Raw genomic sequence first — 17951 nt, 5'->3', positions numbered from 1 at the left:
TTTAGGGGCAGCGGTGGTTTAGGGGCAGCGGTGGTTTAGGGGCAGCGGTGGTGGTTTAGGGGCAGCGGTGGTTTAGGGGCAGCGGTGGTTTAGGGGCAGCGGTGGTGGTTTAGGGGCAGCGGTGGTTTAGGGGCAGCGGTGGTTTAGGGGCAGCGGTGGTGGTTTAGGGGCAGCGGTGGTTTAGGGGCAGCGGTGGTTTAGGGGCAGCGGTGGTGGTTTAGGGGCAGCAGTGGTGGTTTAGGGGCAGCAGAGGTTTAGGGGCAGCGGTGGTTTAGGGGCAGCGGTGGTTTAGGGGCAGCGGTGGTGGTTTAGGGGCAGCGGTGGTGGTTTAGGGGCAGCGGTGGTTTAGGGGCAGCGGTGGTTTAGGGGCAGCGGTGGTGGTTTAGGGGCAGCGGTGGTGGTTTAGGGGCAGCAGTGGTGGTTTAGGGGCAGCAGAGGTTTAGGGGCAGCGGTGGTTTAGGGGCAGTGGTGGTTTAGGGGCAGTGAAGGCTCAAGGAGGAGTCAGGGAGCCATGCAAGGTGAGGGCTGCGGTGAGAGAGGCCTGGAGCTGGGTTTGGGAAGCGTGACCCCTGGACTGGGGGACCCCCAGAAGGGGCTGAAGTGGCCCAAAACACTTTCGGCCTGAGCTGCTGGGCCGGCCCCAGTCTCGAAGCCACTCGGCTCCAGCACCGGCCCCCTGGCGTGCCTCCTGCCCAGAGCTGCTGAGCTCAGGGAAACGCCAGCCCGCTCATTCCCCGGGGTGGCGGAGTGGAGGAGGTTATATTTAACATTCTGTCCGGGGCCATCCTGCTGTGTGCAGGCGTGCTGATAGGGCAGGGAAGGGCCCGGTGGGATCCCAGTCCTGCCCCTGGCCCTTCTCGCCCTGGGGCCCTTTCCAGAGCAAACACCCACAGGCTTGGGAGGACACAGCCGGCCTGAGAAACAGCCTTGGCCAGGCTGGTGGGGCCCAGACAGGCTGGGGTCTCCTGGCCAGGGGAGGGTGCCGGCCATGCGCGTACCAGGAGCCATTCCCAGAGCCGGGGGTCCGCCCGTCTGTTTTTCCTGGACACCCTTGGTCTGCCACCTGAACGACTGAGTCAAGGTCTGGTTTAGTGGAGCAGGAAAGGCCCAGGATGGTTTCTGAAAGTTCTGGCAGGTTCCACTTGCTTTACGGTGTCCTGAGTGAGTGAAATGCTTGTCATGATTTTTCCAGTCCCTTTCCAGCTCAGGGATGGTTTGCCTGTGTCACCCCCACTCGACTGTGGACAGGGCTGGAGGCCAGGCCTGCTCACCCTTGTCCCCTGGGCTCCCTACCAGGAAGCAGGGTCCTGGAAGGTGGGCCCGAGTCAGGGTGGGGGAAGGTGACACCTCTGCTGTGGAGACTGTGGCCCCTGGGGTGGGCTGCCCCTTCCTCCTAGCCCTGTCCCTCCCTCCGACCGTGGGTTCCAGGGACTTGGGTCGCCTCCAGCCCTGGGTGGCCAAGGAGTGGGCAGGATCAACAGGAGGGCCAGAGGCCCACAGAGGCCGTCGGTGACCAGGGCCCACCACATGTGAGCGGTGTCTTGTGGGGCATCACCTGCCTGCAGAGGGATGGAGGAGGGTCTGTGATACCCCTGGGCCCAGGGCTGGCTCAGTTCTTGGGAACGAGGCGGCACATCGGACAGTGCCTTTGCATCTTTATGACTTAAGAGCGGGGGACTCTGGCTCCTCCAACCACAGCCCAGGAATATCCAGGGAGACCCCTGAGAGGGCAAATCCCACATCCCCGGGGGCTGCATCCCCCATCCCACCCCTGAGGCTGGCACAACGGGACACACGGCTTCGTCACCAAGCCCATGTCCCAGGGACTCATGTGCGTGACACAAAATGAAATTCCTCCCGAATTAGCGTGAAGCAGAACACAGATGCCCAGTGGGAGGGGCTGGCATCCTCCGCGTCAGGAAGCCACCATCCGTTTGGGCTTCAGGTTGTAATTCCCAGTGCGCTCCCTCCAGTGTTCCATTTCCATCATCCGGCGCATCCAGCTGAAATGGAACGGGTGTAAGTGTGTTTACGCCTCGTCTCAGTCTTCCCAGCTGCTATGGAAAAGCACCACAGACCCGGCAGCCTCAGCAACAGAGATCTATTTCTCAGTTCTGGAGGCTGGAAGCCCAGGATCGAGGTGCCGGCAGACCGGGCTCCCGGTGAGAGCAGGTCCCAGGCTTGCGTATAACATCGTTTCGCTGCGGCCCTTGGGGCAGAGAACGCAGGCTCTCTGCTCTCCTCTTGTGGGGCACTGATCCCATCCCGAGGTCCCAGTCTCATGACCTGGTCTAAGCCTAATCACCTCCCGAAGGACCTGTCTCTAGATACCGTCCCCCTCAAGGGTGGGGGCTTCAACGAGGGGATCTGAGGGGACACAATTCAGTCTGGAGCAGACTTGGAGGGAAAGAAGGGGATGCTGCAAAAGACTTCATGGGAAACCCTCTGGGGTGTTAAGTTGCACTTTCTTTTTTTTTTTTTTTTTTGAGACGGAGTCTCGCTCTGTCGCCCAGGCTGGAGTGCAGTGGCGCGATCTCGGCTCACTGAAAGCTCCGCCTCCCGGGTTTACGTCATTCTCCTGCCTCAGCCTCCCGAGTAGCTGGGACTACAGGCTCCCGCCACCACGCCCGGCTAATTTTTTTTTGTATTTTTAGTAGAGACGGGGTTTCACCATGTTAGCCAGGATGGTCTCAATCTCCTGACCTTGTGACCCGCCCGCCTCGGTCTCCCAAAGTGCTGGGATTACAGGCGTGAGCCACCGCGCCCGGCTAAGTTGCACTTTCATTTCAAATTCCTTAAACTTCAAGGGCATCTGCCAGGTCTCTGGAGAGAGCCTCCTGCGTGCAGCTTCCCTCTCCTCCCCAGCGCTCGTCAGGTCCTTCCCTGCTGTCCCCCGCTAGCCTCGGGCCACTGTGTGAGTGAAGGCCGAGGCCACGCTGCCTGTGCTTCCCCAGCACTCGGTGACGGGCGTGGCTCTCCAAGGCGGTGAACTTGCAGAGCGCAGGAAACTGGGGGCTGCAGAGCTCGCCTGCAGGGCAGCACCGCAGAGGCCTGGCAGGGTGGGTGAGCTGTCCTGTGACCTGTCACCCCTCCACCAGGTCTGAAAAGCAAAAGCATTGGTGGGGTGTCAGGAGTTCAGTTGTACCTAGAAATCGTCCTGCATCCTGTTCCAGGAGGTATCGTCCATCTTGGGGTCAGCACGGAGTGCCGTCAGCATGAACAGGGCCGGCGCCGGCATCCACTGCCATTGCCCAAGGCTGGGCTCCGCAGGGTGGCAGGCGGGGAGGAGAGGCTGCTGCTCCCTGGCGGGACGTTCTTGTGCACCACGTGAGCGTGCAGCTCCCGAAGGGGCATTTTGTGCCTGTGCGACCGACAGCCGTGCCCGCAGGTCTGCTGCATGGCTGTGTCTACACAGGGCCTGCTGTCTCCAGAAGGACCCCGGAGCTCGGGGGGCCTCAGAGCCCTGTCAGTAGGAAGGGTCCCTGGCTCTCCTGGTGGGTGTCTGGAGCATGGAGGGCTGTCCCGGGAAGTGGCCTGTCCCAGGGACCTTGTTCCTGACGATTCTGCCAGTCCGGCAAGTCCATCAGAGGCATCACCGCCTTCAGTGCTGGGCCACCCCTCGGGGCTTACAGGCCTGGCGTCCGGCTGACACCGGCCCAGCACAGGTGCCTCATGTCCTTAGACACCCCCTCCTCCATCCAGTCTGAGAGCCATGGCTCAGGGCAGCCCTGTCCCAGACCAGCGTCCGCTCTCCTGAGGGTGCTGTGGGCTGGGGAGGCCCAGGTATCCCTGCCACCTTCGCGCTGGGCCTGCCTCTTTCTCTGCAGGTTTTCCTGAGGGGCCCCGGGAAGCTCCAAGCCCCCCTCCCAGCGCTCCTGCTTTCCCCTCTGAGGTTTTATCCATCGTGGGCCCCTGAATAAGAGCTGACTGTGGGATCCAGGCTCAGAGGCTCAAGAGGCACGGGGGGAGGGCACCAAGGGCCTCGAAGTCCAGGTCAGCCCCGGGGCCAGGCCTCCAGGGGCCTCAACTTCGTGTCCTCCCTATGGGGTGCTCTTCATCCCCAGAAGCCAGGCTGGGGGTGGCTCAGGGGGCACTATCTGCACAGGTGGGGGCAGCCGTGGGCCGGTAGAGACAGCAGGCCCTGCGTGCACTCCCATCCTGAGCCCCCGATCCTCAAAAAAGAGTGAAGGCAGTGCCCAGGGAAGCACAGGCCAACGGGGGCAGGCACAGCCTTGTGGGGGCCAGAGAACCAGGTCCTCGCCTGCAGGATCCAGGCAGGCCGGCGCTCAGCAAGGGGCGTGGCCGGTCTGCCTGTTCCTTCCTCCACGTATGCAGTCATTCATTCATTCAGTCGTGCAACAGAGGTCGAGTTGAGTGTCTGCTGTAGGCACCAGATTCAGCAAATACAAACACAGGATGCCGGGTTAAATACGACTGTCAGATAAACAGTGAATCATTTCCCAGTGGAAGTGTATCCCATCCAATATCAGGGACGTGCTTACACAGAAGACGATTATTTTTCATCTGACATTGAAACCTCACCAGGTGTGTCGTGTAGTTCATCGGGATCCCTAGCTCCTGCCGGGTCGGCTGGGCTGAGATGAGAGAGTATGAGGCTCCCTGCACCAGGCTGGGCTGCCCTGAGAGGCCCGACCTGCAGGCCCTGGCCACCCACCTGGATTGGAGCTTCCTCTGCCCAACCAGAGCCTGGGCTCCTGCAGGCACAGATGGGACCCCCATCCCTGGCTTCAAGGATGACCCTGAACCTTCCCTCCAGCAGACAACAGATCTGACAGGGCCATCCCTCCATGAGAGGGGGCACCCCTGGGCTCCCGCGTGTGATCCTGAGGGTAATCAGGATCCGGGGGACTGTCCCTGCCCCTCCCAGGAGGCAGCTGCATGGGGGTCATGTGGTGGACACATGACAAACCCAGCCCAGGATCCCTTGGTGGCTCAATGGCCCAACCCCCTCCCTGCACAGACAGGAAAACGGAGTCCTAAGAAGGGCGGGGCCTGTTGAGGGCCACACAGCTGCCTGGGGGCTCCTCAGGAGGAGGGTCTGTGGAGAGTACTCCAGGCCCCCCTGTAGTGTTTGAACAGGGCCTCCGAAAGATTCCTGTCCTCCCAGAACCCCAGAATGTGGCTTATGTAGAAGCAGCGTCTTTGTAGATGTGATTAGTTGAGGATCTCAGGGTGAGGCCATTCTGGACCGAGGGTGGTCCCGGATCCAGTGACTGGTGTCCTTATACGAAGAGAAGGAACAAACCCAGAGACACAGAGAAGCCACGCAGGGACAGACGCAGAGATGAGAGTGACGCTGCCACGAGCCCAGGGCCACCGGGAGCTGGAGGTGGCGGAGGACCCCCTACGCCTGTGGGGAAGGGTGGACCTGCCGGCACCAGGATTTTGGATTCTGGTCCCCAGAACGGAGAGAAGAGACCTCTGCAGTTTGGGGCACTCGGTTTATGGTATTGAGCCCCGGACACCGGGTGCAGGGGTCACTCTGGGGCAGCACTAAAGCCGGGGGGCCCCAGGGGCCACTAAGGAGGTTCTCACGTGGGGCTGTGGCTGCCCTTGCTGGGTTTGGGACCCTCAGCCAGGTCCAGGTGGACAGAGTCTGTTTCCAACACAGCCCCGTCCTTTTACTGGGCGGTTTGCCTGGGCGTGTCCTAAGTTGAGGGAATATATGCTGGAAAGCAGAAATGCCAGAAAAGAGGGCCTGTCCCACCCGCCCTGGGAGCCCAGGTCTGGCAGGAGGGACCGCCTGGGCGATAGGGGTCTGGGGAGGAAGAGGGGTTGGTGGGCAGCAGCCTCCCAGCCCACCCAGGAGCCACAGCTGTGGGGACTTGGGACCTGCTGCGCGGGCTCTAAAGAGGCCAGCGAGGGAAAGATGTTGCAGTACGGAGGCCATCCTGGCCTGAAACGCAGTCACGAGGTCCTTAAAGGAGGGCAGCAAAGAGGATTAAAATGGTAATGTTTGTGTTATGCGGCGTATTTTACTACAAAAACAAGCTTGCCTTAAGAAAACTCAAAAAAGGAAAGGATGAACGCAGGCAGAAGGAGATGGCCGTGTGAAGGTGGGGGCAGAGACCGGAGTGATGTGGCCACTGCCAACCGGTGCCTGGAGTTCCCAGGAGGAGGAGGCACAAAGGACCTTCCCTAGAGCCTCCCCAAGGAAGCGGAGCCTTGTGACACTGGACTTCAGCCCAGGGACACTGATGTCCATCTCTGGCCTCCAGAACTGTTGCTTCAAGCCCCCCGCTGTGGTACTTGGTTATGGCAGCCCCAGGACATCCTGACACCAGGAAATCCCATCGTTGTTTGGAGGGAGAACGTCGGGGCAGACTCACCTGGTGTCTGTGTGGGGTAGAAAACAGCCAGCGGCCAAGCCACCCCCAGGCCCCTCCTTGGGAAGTGAGACCCCCACAGCCCTCACTGAGGATGTAGCAGCCACCCACGGCCTGCCAGGGAAGCCCAGATTTCACAAGGCCCCAATTAGGTCTCCAAAGACTCACGCCCAGTGCCGGGGGGGAAAGAAAGGGGGAGGCGTCTCCCCACAACGCAGGGAGGCCAAGACCACGCCCACAGAGGGGCAGAGTGCCGGGGGCCGGAGAGTGAGGGCCGCAGCCACGGGCTGGGAAGGGGAGAGGGCTGGGCAGGGGTCCTGGGAGAGGGGCGGTCCAAGTCCATCTTGGAGAGACGTCTCCCCAGCAGCCCTGGCATGTCCTCACCAGCTGGTGTGTTCAATCCAGGAATGTTGTGTCCGGTCTGGTTATGATGATTCACAAACCCCTTTTTAATCTGGAGCAGCTCCCACCAGGCGGGCCCCCCAGGATTTCCCACCCTACCCCCGGGATTGTGAATCTGAGACATCACACCAGGATCGTCACGTGACGTGGTGTTCGGGATTGAATTGTGTCCCCCAAGATTTATATATCAAAGCCGCAACCCGTGGTACCTTAGAATATGACTGTATTTGGAAATTGGTTCTTTAGAGGCAATTAAGGTGAAATGAGGTCATTCCGTCGGGTCCTAATTCAACAGGACTAAGACCCCTCCTTACACAAAGGAGGAATGGGGAGACAGGTATACACAGGAGATACAATTAAGTTTGCTGATCAGTCGAATTTGAATTAATCAAAGGGCGATTTTCCGAGTAGGCTGCGTCTACTCACACGTGCCCTCTGAAAGCAGCATTTCCTCTGGCTGGTAGTGGAAGAGTGAAGTGACTGGAGGCAGCAGGGAACTGAACACATCCTTGCTTGCTTTAGAGATGAGGGCATATGCCAAGGAAGGAGGCAGCCCTCGGGAACTGAGAACAAGCTTCTGCTGGCGGCCAGCAAGAAAGGGGGTCCTCTGTCCCACAAGTGCAGGAGGGGATTCCGCAGATGGCAGGAATGAGCCTGGGAACAGATTCCCGCTGAGCTCCAGACGCGGGCCTAGCCCTGCGGATGCCTGGATCTCAGCCTCACGGGACCCTCAGCAGAAAACCAAGCTCAGCTGTGCGCGGACGTCTACCCTACAGAACTGAGAAGTGGTAAGTGGGTGCTGCTGTAAGCTTCCAGGCTGGTGGTGGTTCGTTACGCAACAGAGGTAGCACATACACCAGGCCTCGCGTCCTGCAGAAGGTTCCACCATCTGCATGTGTCCAGTGGCCTCTCTGTGGGTGGTTCAGCTTGTTCTGCCTCCAGTATTTTTTGCAAAGTGGAAGTTGGGTCTGCAGGCCTGCTGGAAGAGCTTACTTGATCGAGGATGGAAAATGTTGCAGGTGCCCTTGGTGTCTGCGTGTGGCCTCGGGTCCTGGTCACCCGTGTCAAAGATGGCCCGCTGGACCTGCTGGGGCCAGCCCAACCCCACCACTGGGCAGGAACTTCCCCCAGTCACCTCAAGGTGGCCTGTGGCTTTGCGAGCACCCAGTGCCTGCTCTGTGGCTCTTGGCCCCCTCTGAAGGCCTGTGCCCAAGTCCATCCTTCTGCTGGGGCCTGGGAGGTACTGGCTGCCTTTTTGTCTTCCTCCCTCCATCAGCATTACCCACATTCTCCTCTGCACTGTGCTGGTCCTTCATCCATGGGAGCTGTGCACCCCCAAATATAATTCCTGCCGGAAACACCCTCGATCCTTTCTCTTTAATGACAGATTTTCACAGTAAGGCAGTGTTGAATTGCAACCTCTAGTGGTGACAACAAGGAGAGGGGTTCCCTGACTCCCCATTCAGAGCATCAGGTGCGGAGCCCTGGAGTTCCGTGGACCTGCCATGTGTGCTGGGCCAAATAATGCTCCCCTGAAGGTGTCCACATCCTGATCCCAGAAACCTGACTATGTTACCACGTGCGGCGAGGGAGACCACACGCGGCGAGGGGGATTAGCAGATGTGATGAAGTGGAGGGCCTTGAAGGTGGGTAATTACCGTGCATGATCTGGGTGAGCCAAGATCATCACAGATTCCTAGGGGAGGGAGGCAGAGGCTCAGAGTCGCCGGAGAAGGAGATGAGCGGCGCAAGCAAGGACGGAGCGATGGGAGGAGGGACCCAGCCGGGGATGGTGTCGCTGGAAGCTGAAAAAGGCAAGGAAATGGACTCCTTCTTGGGGCTCCAGAAGGAGCCAGCCCTGCCGGCACTTTGGGCTTGGGATTTCTGACCTCCAGGACTGTGTGCTTAAAACATTTGTGTTGTCCGGGTGCAGTGGCTCATACCTAAAATCTTAGCACTTTGCGAGGCTGAGGCAGGCAGATCCCTGGAGCTCAGGAGTTCCAGACCAGCCTGGGCAACATGGCAAAACCCCGTCTCTACAAAAATATACAAAAATTAGTCAAGCATGGTGGTGTATGCCTGTAGTTCCAGCTGCTTGGGAGGCTGAGGCAGGAGGATCACTTGAGCCCAGGAGGTCCAGGCTGCAGTGAGCTATGTTCATGCCACTGCACTCCAGCCTGGGCAACAAAGTGAGATCCTGTCTCAAGGTTAAAAAAAAAAAAAAAAAAGTGTGGTTTAGCAATTGAATTTGTGGTCATTTATAACCATAGCAGCAAGAAGCCCATACACCATGTCTAAATCATTGTCCCTCTGAGATCGCACTGTCTCTACTTTGACCAATGGGAGCCCTTCCCACTGGCTTCTGTACCCTTGGACATGACCCCATGCCTCTTTGCAACTTCCTTGTTCTCTAGCAAAACTAGATTTTCCACACTCTCGAACCTTCTCTGCCCTGAAGTCAGTCATTCTCTGGGGATGGGTCTTTCAGTGCAGCTTGCATTAGAATCTCAGTCGCCTGGCGTGTCTTCATTTCGGATTACAGTGTCCTGCATACCCACAATGTTACTAATTTTATCATCGTTTTTACTCCACCAAGGTTTAAATGCTTACCTGTTCTATAACCATATTTTGCGTAATTCTCTAATGCTCTGTAGCCACTTCAGTGGGTTTCCCGCTGCCCACCCACCCTTTCATACGGCCTCTTCATGCTGGAATTCTCTTTGGTATTTCTTTTAGCAGCTTCATTTCATGTTTGAGGTGGCTGTGGTGGTTTTTCTCCCAACAAGGGCGTCTGCATTTGTGCCGCGTTCTGTCACATTCCTTTGCATTGGAGGATATCGCCCCTGTGTCTCCAGACTCGAATGACATTTTGGCTGGGTATAATAGTCCTAGACCTCATTTTTCCCCGTTAGAACTTGATCAACATGGGACCATCATCCTCTGGTGCTTAGTCCATTGCAGAAGATCTGCAGCCAGCTCACTTCACCCCCTTCGTGGTGACTCACTGGTTCTGTCTTGGGCACTTGCAGAATCTTCTTTACCCTCAGCTCAGGAGGTAGAGTAGGATCCATATCTAGGTGGAAGGCATCCTGCGTCTTGTTTTCCTGGGACTCTGTGCACAGTTCTTTCTTTGCTTTGTCATCACATATCTAAATACTTTTCAAATATACATATATATATAGAGAGAGAGAGAGAGAGAAAGACAGAGAGAGACAGAGACAGACAGAGAGAGTGTCTCACTCTGTCACGCAGGCTGGAGTGCAGTGGCGTGATATTTCAGCTCACTGCAACCTCCACCTCCCGGGTTCAAGTGAGTATCCTGCCTCAGCCTCCCCAGTAGCTGGGATTACAGGTGCCCACCACCACACCCAGCTAATTTTTGTATTTTTAGTAGAGACGAGGTTTCACCATGTTGGTCACGCTGGTGTTGAACTCCTGACCTCAGGTGATCTGCCCGCCTCAGCCTCCCAAAGTGCTGAGATTACAGGCATGAGCCACCACACCCGGCTTCAAATATATTTTAAATACCAAAAACTGGTTGAGGCTTCTACCCAGGGGCACAAGCAATCCTCCAGTGAAAGGATCCTCGACGCTTCCTCCGGTGCCTGGATCTTGTTGTGCCTTCGCTGTGCTGGTCAGAGCCGGCTGTCTGTGTTGGTAATCCGATTTCAGCCATGCCTTTCCTGTTCCTCCTGGCTTGGGTTCATTGAGTCGTAACTGTATGGCGTGTGGGCTCTGCACTTGCTTCTGGAGTCCTGCGGTCTACCTCTCTGCCACTGGCTGCTGAGATGAATGGGCTCATCTCATCTTCGAGTGCGGCTTCCATTGCACCTTGTCCCTATCAAGTTGACCCAGTGCCCAAATTCCTCCTGGGGAACTTCCTTCTTCTCTGGGTTTTATTTTTGGCCGGGTTCTTTGCCTGCTGAAGTCCATTCTCTCTCTCTCTCTCTCTCTCTCATTCTCTCTCTTTTCTCTTTTCTTTTTTCTCCTTTCCTTCCTTTCCTTCTTCCTTCCCTCCTTCCTGGGGCTCCATGCCCTTCTCCCGCTGAGGGGCAATCAAGAAGTCTCACCTCAGTCCAAGGGTCAAGCCTGGTGTCTCCCCAGTTAGACAGTGACCAAAGTTAGGATACACCCCTTGGTTGCCTCCTGATGGGGGCTAAGGGTGAGGATTCCTGGCACTCCCAGTTTGGACTCAGAAGATGGGAGCAGTGTGGGGAGCAGCACCACCTGTACCTCCTCTGTGACTCCCCTGGACACTCTCCAGGAGGTCTGTGACGCTGGCTTGCCCTCTCCTTGTCAGCTCTAAGTCATTCATCTCCAGTTCTTACTATGCTTGCTCATTGTCCTGGGTTGGGAAGGCTCCTGGTGCAGCCCTCACACCTGCCCCCACACCTGCCCCCACAACTGCACCCCATACCTGCCCCTGCACCTGCCCCCACAATTGCCCTCACACCTGCCCCCCACACCTGCCCTCGCACCTGCCCCCACACCTCCCCTGCACCTGCCCCCACACCTTCCCCCACACCTGCCCCCACACCTGCCCCGCACCTGCCCCCACACCTCCCCGACACCTGCCCTCACACCTGCCCCCACACCTTCCCCTGCACCTGCCCTCACACCTGCCCTCACACCTTCCCCCACACCTGCCCCCACACCTGCCTTTGCACCTGCCCCTACATCTCCCCCGACACCTGTCTTCACACCTGTAGATGTCACACTGCCCAGTCCTGCAGTCCTGTCCCACTTGGCCGGTTTCAGGCTGCACCACTCCACCGAGGTGACCCCAGCTGGTTTGGGGCTTCAGATCCCACTGCTGAGCCAGAGACCCAGATGGCAGCCCCCCATAGCACCAGGCGTGGATGCACACCCACGAGATGTCACCTGGCAGGCACTTTGAGAATGTCCAGAATAGGTGTCAAAATCCACCCCCAACCTGCTGCTTTTGTCTTCCCCACCTTGGGGTGTCGCCACCTGCCCGTTCCCCCCTCTCCCCGCCAGCCTGGGTGCTGTCCCTCCCCCCAGTCCTTCAGGAAGTCTAGCCAGTGCCACCTTCAAAACACACTTTGGGTCCACCTGGTCCCCTGTCCTCTGTCCAGCCCGCAGTCCCACTCAGCTTGCAGTAGGCGAAGCGAGGCCCCGCCCTCCCCGCAGGGCTGCTTGGACACATGTTTGAACCACAGCGTCTGCGTGCTCCCTAAAAGGGCAGTTATTTATTCCTGAGTTTCCGGGATGTCTGCCCCTGTGTAGCCATGGGGTCGAGTCTGTCCAGGCTCCATGGGAGCGGAAAGTGCTGGGGACACCTCAAGGCTCACATGGCTCTGTGGACCCTGAGCCTGGGGCCCCAGCCCACCCTCCCCACCTCACCTGGCTCTGGCCGTGTGCCCTGCACCCGTCCTGGTGCCCTGAGGCCAGGAAAGGGGGCTTCTGGGACCGCTGCTCGATGCCGAAGGAATTGTCCTCCCCACATGGGAATCATCTCACTGGACTTCCTGTGACAAGTGTAGACAGTCATTTCAACGTAAATCAAACTTCAGACGTGGTGCCGCAGCAAGTTGCAAAGGTCCTCCTCCCCTCCCCCACCCCAGGCTGCACCTGCTGCAGCCGGCTGTGGGCACTCCACGGACACCACCACACAGACATTCTCTTGTCACCTAACTCTGATCCTGTACTTCAAAGGCCATGAGTAAGTGAAGATCCACTGCACTCTCGAAAAGCAGGAACCTCCTGCCCCCACTGAGCTGGCTTCGGAGCAGCCGGGCCTCCCGGTGCCAACACCTCCCAGCTGTTACCTGCCTGTCACCTGGGCGAGTCACCTGGAGCCTCGTCTGTGACATAGAAGGGAATGATTACAAAAGCCACATCATGTGAGATGGGCAGGCCCAGCCAGGCATCTGGGGCGGACCAGGGCTGCAAACGCACAGCACTGCATCATGGAGCAGCCGCCCAGGGTGGGAGCGCGCATTTGCCACCGTGTAAGGCTTCCCCCGGCACTGTGGTAGGCTGTGGGTTCATGCCCAGGGAATGTAAGCGAACCATTTGTGTGTGAAACCACAGCATCCACAGCCCAGACACGCTCCCTCCCAGCTTCCTCCCCGCTCCAGGGTGACCACGTATGGGCAGCCCTGATGTCCATCCGGCCCTTTGTGCGGTCATGGCGCCGTGAAGGGTCCTGCAGGCGGCGCCCAGGGGTGGTGCGGGGGCTGTGTTTACACACAGCACAGCATGGGTCTTACTCAGCAACGTGCCCAGGAGAAGCGCCCAGCCTCATTCTTCACAGCCGCTCTGGGGCACTCCACAGGAGGGGTGAAGGAGCCTTCCATCTGCTGCTGCTGCCCAACACCAGGGCCTGGCAGAGGGTCCTCATGCTTTGCAGGTACAAACAGCGCTTTCCCCTGGGGCAGACCTGAGCCACGACAGGCAGCCAGTGCACAGGAGTGTGTGCCCAGACCACACACAGTGGCTTTTCAAAGGATTTTTGCTTACTCAGCCACATCGGGGAGGGCACTCAGGCAGGTATCCAGAGTGCCAGTGACTTGGTCATTTTCTGAGCACGATGGCGGCTCAGGGTTTGGACCCCCAGAGGGAGCAGGGCCCTGTGCCTCGGCCTCCCTCAAGCAGCCCAGCCCTCCCTCAGCATGGGTGCTAAAGAAATGGAAGCCCACGCTGCCTGTCACGGACCTGCGGCTGGACTTTTACCCCACCCCATCTGCGTCGGCCACCCAGTCCCCTGTGGCATGGGTGCATGGAGGCCTAGTGAGGTCAGAAACGGTCCTGCCAAGGGTGGGGGGATTCAGGGTGGGGGAACGGGCAGCTGGCTCCGGGAGGGCTTCTGGTGTGAGTGTGGGGCAGGCCGGCCCACTCCCTCAGCTGGAGTTGGTGCTGTCTGGGGGTCCTAGGCCCACCTTCCTCCCACAGGCCTGTGTACTCGCTCGGCCCTGACTGTTGGTTGGGGCACGGTTCAGGGAAGAAACAGAGGCAGACCCCTGGCATGCAAGCACTCCAGGTCTGGGGTCAGAGTGTGGGCGGGTCCTGAGGGCCCTGCCACCCGGCACTGCTGAGGACCAGTGTGCATCTGACAGCCTCCTGCCTCCACTGAGCTGGCTTCGGAGGAGCAGCCGGGCCTCCCGGTGCCAACACCTCCCGGCTATTACCTGCCTGCCACCTGGGCGAGTCACCTGGAGCCGTGTCTGTGACACGGAAGGGAATGGTTACAAAAGCCACATCATGTGAGATGTGCAGGTCCAGCCAGGCATCTGGGGCAGACCAGGGCTGCAAATGCACAGGTGGGATCTGTGCCCCATGCCCAGCCTGGCATACAGGCACCATCCCGGAGCGCCCCCGTGGGCTGTTCCCTGACAGCTTTGGAGGTAGGAAGTGGGGGGTGAGGACCCTGGTGTGGACAGGCAAACTCAGCTGTCATCCCCCTGGCCGGGGTACTACACTCACCCCACACCAGGGCTGGGAGCCAGGGATGGGCACAGCTTGGGCAGGCCATCCTGAGCGCCAGGCCTGGTCCGCAGGCCGGCTGGAGGGCCGTGGCTTGGACCCTGCCAAGCGGGATGCCGGCTCCTCTCCAGCACCTGCCGCCGGGGGTGGGCGCCCTCGTGGCTCCTCCCCGCCCCCCCGTGCGCGACTGTCATTGTTACCATTGCTTGGCTTCTGCCAAAGCAGCCGCAGGACCGCCGGGTGCTTGAACCTTCTCCATGGGGCGTCCTGGCGGTGGTTTGAGCCTGGCGGTCCTCGCCGTCCTCCCCAGCCCCCCAGCCCCGGCTCCCGGCCGTTCCACTGCGCGGCGGCGGGGAGGGCGCGGCGCGAGCTGAGATGGTTCCGCCCGGCGCCGCCCCCGCCGCCCGCCGCCAGCCGCCCGCCGCGCCGAGCGCTCCCGCAGGATGGCGCGGGCCAAGCTGCCGCGCTCGCCGTCCGAGGGCAAGGCGGGCCCGGGGGGCGCCCCAGCCGGCGCCGCGGCCCCCGAGGAGCCGCACGGGCTCAGTCCGCTGCTGCCGGCCCGCGGCGGGGGCTCCGTGGGCAGCGACGTGGGCCAGAGGTAGGGGCGCGCGGGCCTGGGACCCCGCTTGGCAAATCGTGCTTGCATCCTGCTTGAGCTGCGCTGGCTGGGCTGCACCTGCGTTGCCTGCAGCCCGGGGAAGGGGGGAGGCCAGGGTCTCCCCTCGTAAGCCCACCACAGCGCCCTGCTTCCTGCTGTGTCTCCAGCCTTTGGGAGCCTGCGGGACCCCCACTCCCTCTACTTAGCGGCTGAGCACGGCGGGGCTGCAGGTGAGACTGCAGGGGAGGGAGGAAGTGGACCCGGCTCTATGCCAGGCACTGGGGACCCCTGCCCGAGCCCTGTCCCACAGGAGCCGCGATCTTGTTGGTGCCAGCCCCACTTTGGGGGAGACAGGGCCGGCATCTGTGTCCCCACCCCAGAGGTGAGTGAGGCTGAAGCCTGCACAGCAGATCGGGGCTGGGACACAGGGCTCAGGCTGCCCGAGGAACCCCGCTGTGGGGTATGCCTGGTCTGGTGTCTGGTGCCTGTGGCAGGTGGGGTGCAGGAGGCTGTCCTTTGGGGATGGTTGGGCAGGTGGAGCAGCGCCTACCCCTCCTCGGCCCTTCTGCAAGCTCAGGGTGGGACGCAGCACCCCCATTTCACGGATGAGGACATCGAGGCCTCATCTGCAGCAGCAAATTCCTAGCCAGCACCTTTCCCGTGCCAGGAGCCATTCTAGATGCTGCGGGGGAAATGAGGATGATTCAGACCTGGCCTGGTGTGGGCACATGTCGTGGGCACGGAACCTGTTCCTTGGAGAGAGAGTTGCAGGCCAGGCTGGGACAGAAGAACCAGGGCCTCCTGGGGTGCTGGTCCTTCTGGGACAAGCATGGGGAGATGGGCAGGGGCCTTCCACGTAGCGGGAGCAGCGAGGGCTGAAGCTCCATCAGGGCTGGGGGGCAGGGCTGGCAGAGCCAGGCCTGGCAGATGGCAGGGCCAAGGGTGCCCAGGAGGCTCTCCCTTGCCCCTCCCACCTGGCCGTGGGCTGTTGGGCCCCTCCCTGCACCCCCATTTCTAGCTCTTCACAGCAGCCCTGGGGGGGCACTGCCCAGCTTAGTCCCATTTGTGGAAGAGGCTGTTGAGGCTAAGGTCAAGAGCCTGGCTATAGCCTCTTGCAGCTAATGGGCAGCCTCCGCCCAAGAGGCGAGCACTGATCAAGGCCCTGGGGACCACAGTCTCCTCCCCCTTCTCTTCCTGGATGCTGGGGTGGGGGGAAGGGGGAGGGCAGTGATCCTGGAAACCTTGCTACTGCCAGCCCTGGAGGGGCAGGCTCCTTGCCCCAGCCCTGTTCCTGCAGGGCCCACAGAGATAGCAGGTTCTGCCTAGGCTGCGTCTGAGCCCGCAGTGCAGTACAGCATGGGAGCTGCAGCCCAGGCCCACCTCCTCCAGGAAGCCCTCCAGCATGTTCATCCCAGCCCTTTGGGCTATGCACTGTGCTGATGGTTCCACGTGCGTGGCCTCGCTTATCCCCCGGCAGACCCTGAGGTGCAGAGTCCTTATAGCCTCCTTTTGCAGAGCAGAGGTAATGGAGCTGCTGCCCAGCTGAACTGAGCAGCCCCTGGGCCTGGAGCGTTCACACCGCAGGGCTTGTGCTGAGATGAGTAGGTCAGGCTTCTGGGCAGAGGAGGACTTGGTGGGTTTGTTCTTCTGGAGTGTGGATCTCACGGAAAACGCAGGTGAGGCCAGAGCCGAGAGGCAGGTGCGGTCTTGCCCCAGGGAGCTGGGGGTCACAGTGCCCGCAGCTGCCTCATCCTGCAGGCCTGAGCTGCCTTCATGGGCCAGCCAGGGTCTGGGCTCCCTCAGCACTCTCAGCCTCTGCCTGTCCCATTGCTGAGAAGATAGTGAAGCATTCTCCACTGCCCCCCAGGGACTGAGTCACAGGAGGCGTTGGGGGAGGAGGGCCCTTGCTTCTAGTGCCCTTGCCCAGAGCTCCCCTAACACCCTGTGCCCACTCATGGGTGCTGCAGGCCGGCGTCTGTCCCTCCTCCCACCCAGTCGAGCTCCCCTGGCCCTGAGCTCCAGGCTGTCCTCCTTCGTTCTCACTCCGCTGTGTAAGGCTGGGGAGGGACTGGGAGCTGATAGGACAGCATGGCCTCAGTGGTGGGGTCAGGACCACCACTGGAGAGTTTTTGAGTAAAAGTGCCCAGTAGGGGGACAGGGCCACTCAGTGAGACCCCACTGGGTCAGGAGGCCCTGGGCCCCCTGTGTCCCCACCACCCCTGGACCTAGGCGGCCTTGCCCCTCCCAGCCTCATGCCTGACTTAAGGCACCAATGCAGTCCCCTCCCCACATCCTCTCCGGGGCCGCTCCCCCCGCCCCATCCTACTCCTCTGCTGGCCCAAAATCCTGAGGCCCCCACACAGCCTGAGGTCCAGTGTGGTCCAGTTCTCCTGCCACTGTGCCCCGCACCCCAGTGTCTGTGGCAGCCACAGGCCTGTCGGAGTCCAGCTGTGGCACGCAGAGCCCCGGCCCCACCCCAAGCCCCTCGTCGTGGTGTTCTTTGGCTCAGGAGATAGTCCCGAGCCCCCCGACCCCGGACAGCCTTGCTGGGATCTCCCTCCCCCTGCAGATCCAGACCTTCATGGTTGCCCCCTCTTCTCTCCAAGAACCTGGCTGCTCCTCTGTGTCCCCCTCACCCCGGGCACACGCCCGGCGCCCCGCCCTCTTCATGGTGTTCACACCAGCTCAGCACACCCCTTACCCTGGGCCTGAATCCCCCCTTGGAGCTCGCCCCAGATGGCCTCTCGCTTAGGAGGGCCCCTCCTGAGTATGGCCCCGTCACCCCTGAGGTGCCCCCGCCCTCTTCTGGCTTTGCCCCTGTCCGGGCTGCGCACCTTCTTTCCACACAGGGCTCTGTGCTGTTTCTCCCCCACCCTAGAACGCACCTGTTTGGGCGGCTGGTTTATCCTTGACCCGGGAGCATGCACAGGGAGTGGCCAGCCACAGGGGTGGGGCTGTGTTCCCAGGCCCTCGGGGGACACCCGGCCCTGTCTTTCAGGGGTGAGTTTGCTGGGCCCATACCTCGTTTATTTTCTCACAGTCCTGGAGGCTGGAAGTCTGAGCTCAAGATGTGGGCAGGCCTGGTTCCTCCTGAGGCCCCTCTCCTTGGCTGGTAGACACCATCTTCTCCCTGTGTGCTCTCCTGGCCGTCCCTCTGT

General features: G+C 60.4%; 1 protein-coding gene across 17 annotated transcripts in view; it reads left to right on the top strand.

Moving 5' to 3' along the window:
- Positions 1–17951, top strand: part of KCNT1 (potassium sodium-activated channel subfamily T member 1) — a 93189-nt gene that overhangs the window by 19898 nt on the left and 55340 nt on the right. For 5 of the 17 annotated variants that reach the window (XM_065529862.1, XM_065529859.1, XM_065529863.1 and 2 more), the window contains exon 1: positions 14619–14793. The exons of 11 other annotated variants lie outside the window; for them this stretch is intronic. In XM_065529862.1, the coding sequence (XP_065385934.1) occupies positions 14639–14793 (155 nt within the window). In that variant the 5' untranslated portion in view covers positions 14619–14638. Of the gene's footprint in view, positions 1–14618; positions 14794–14960; positions 15024–17951 lie in introns of those variants that run through there. One more of the 17 variants, XM_065529865.1, reaches the window with a different exon arrangement.

The sequence above is a fragment of the Macaca fascicularis genome, chromosome 15, assembly GCF_037993035.2.
Source record: "Macaca fascicularis isolate 582-1 chromosome 15, T2T-MFA8v1.1".
Lineage (NCBI taxonomy): Eukaryota > Metazoa > Chordata > Mammalia > Primates > Cercopithecidae > Macaca > Macaca fascicularis.
This window is presented reverse-complemented; position numbering and strand designations above follow the sequence as displayed.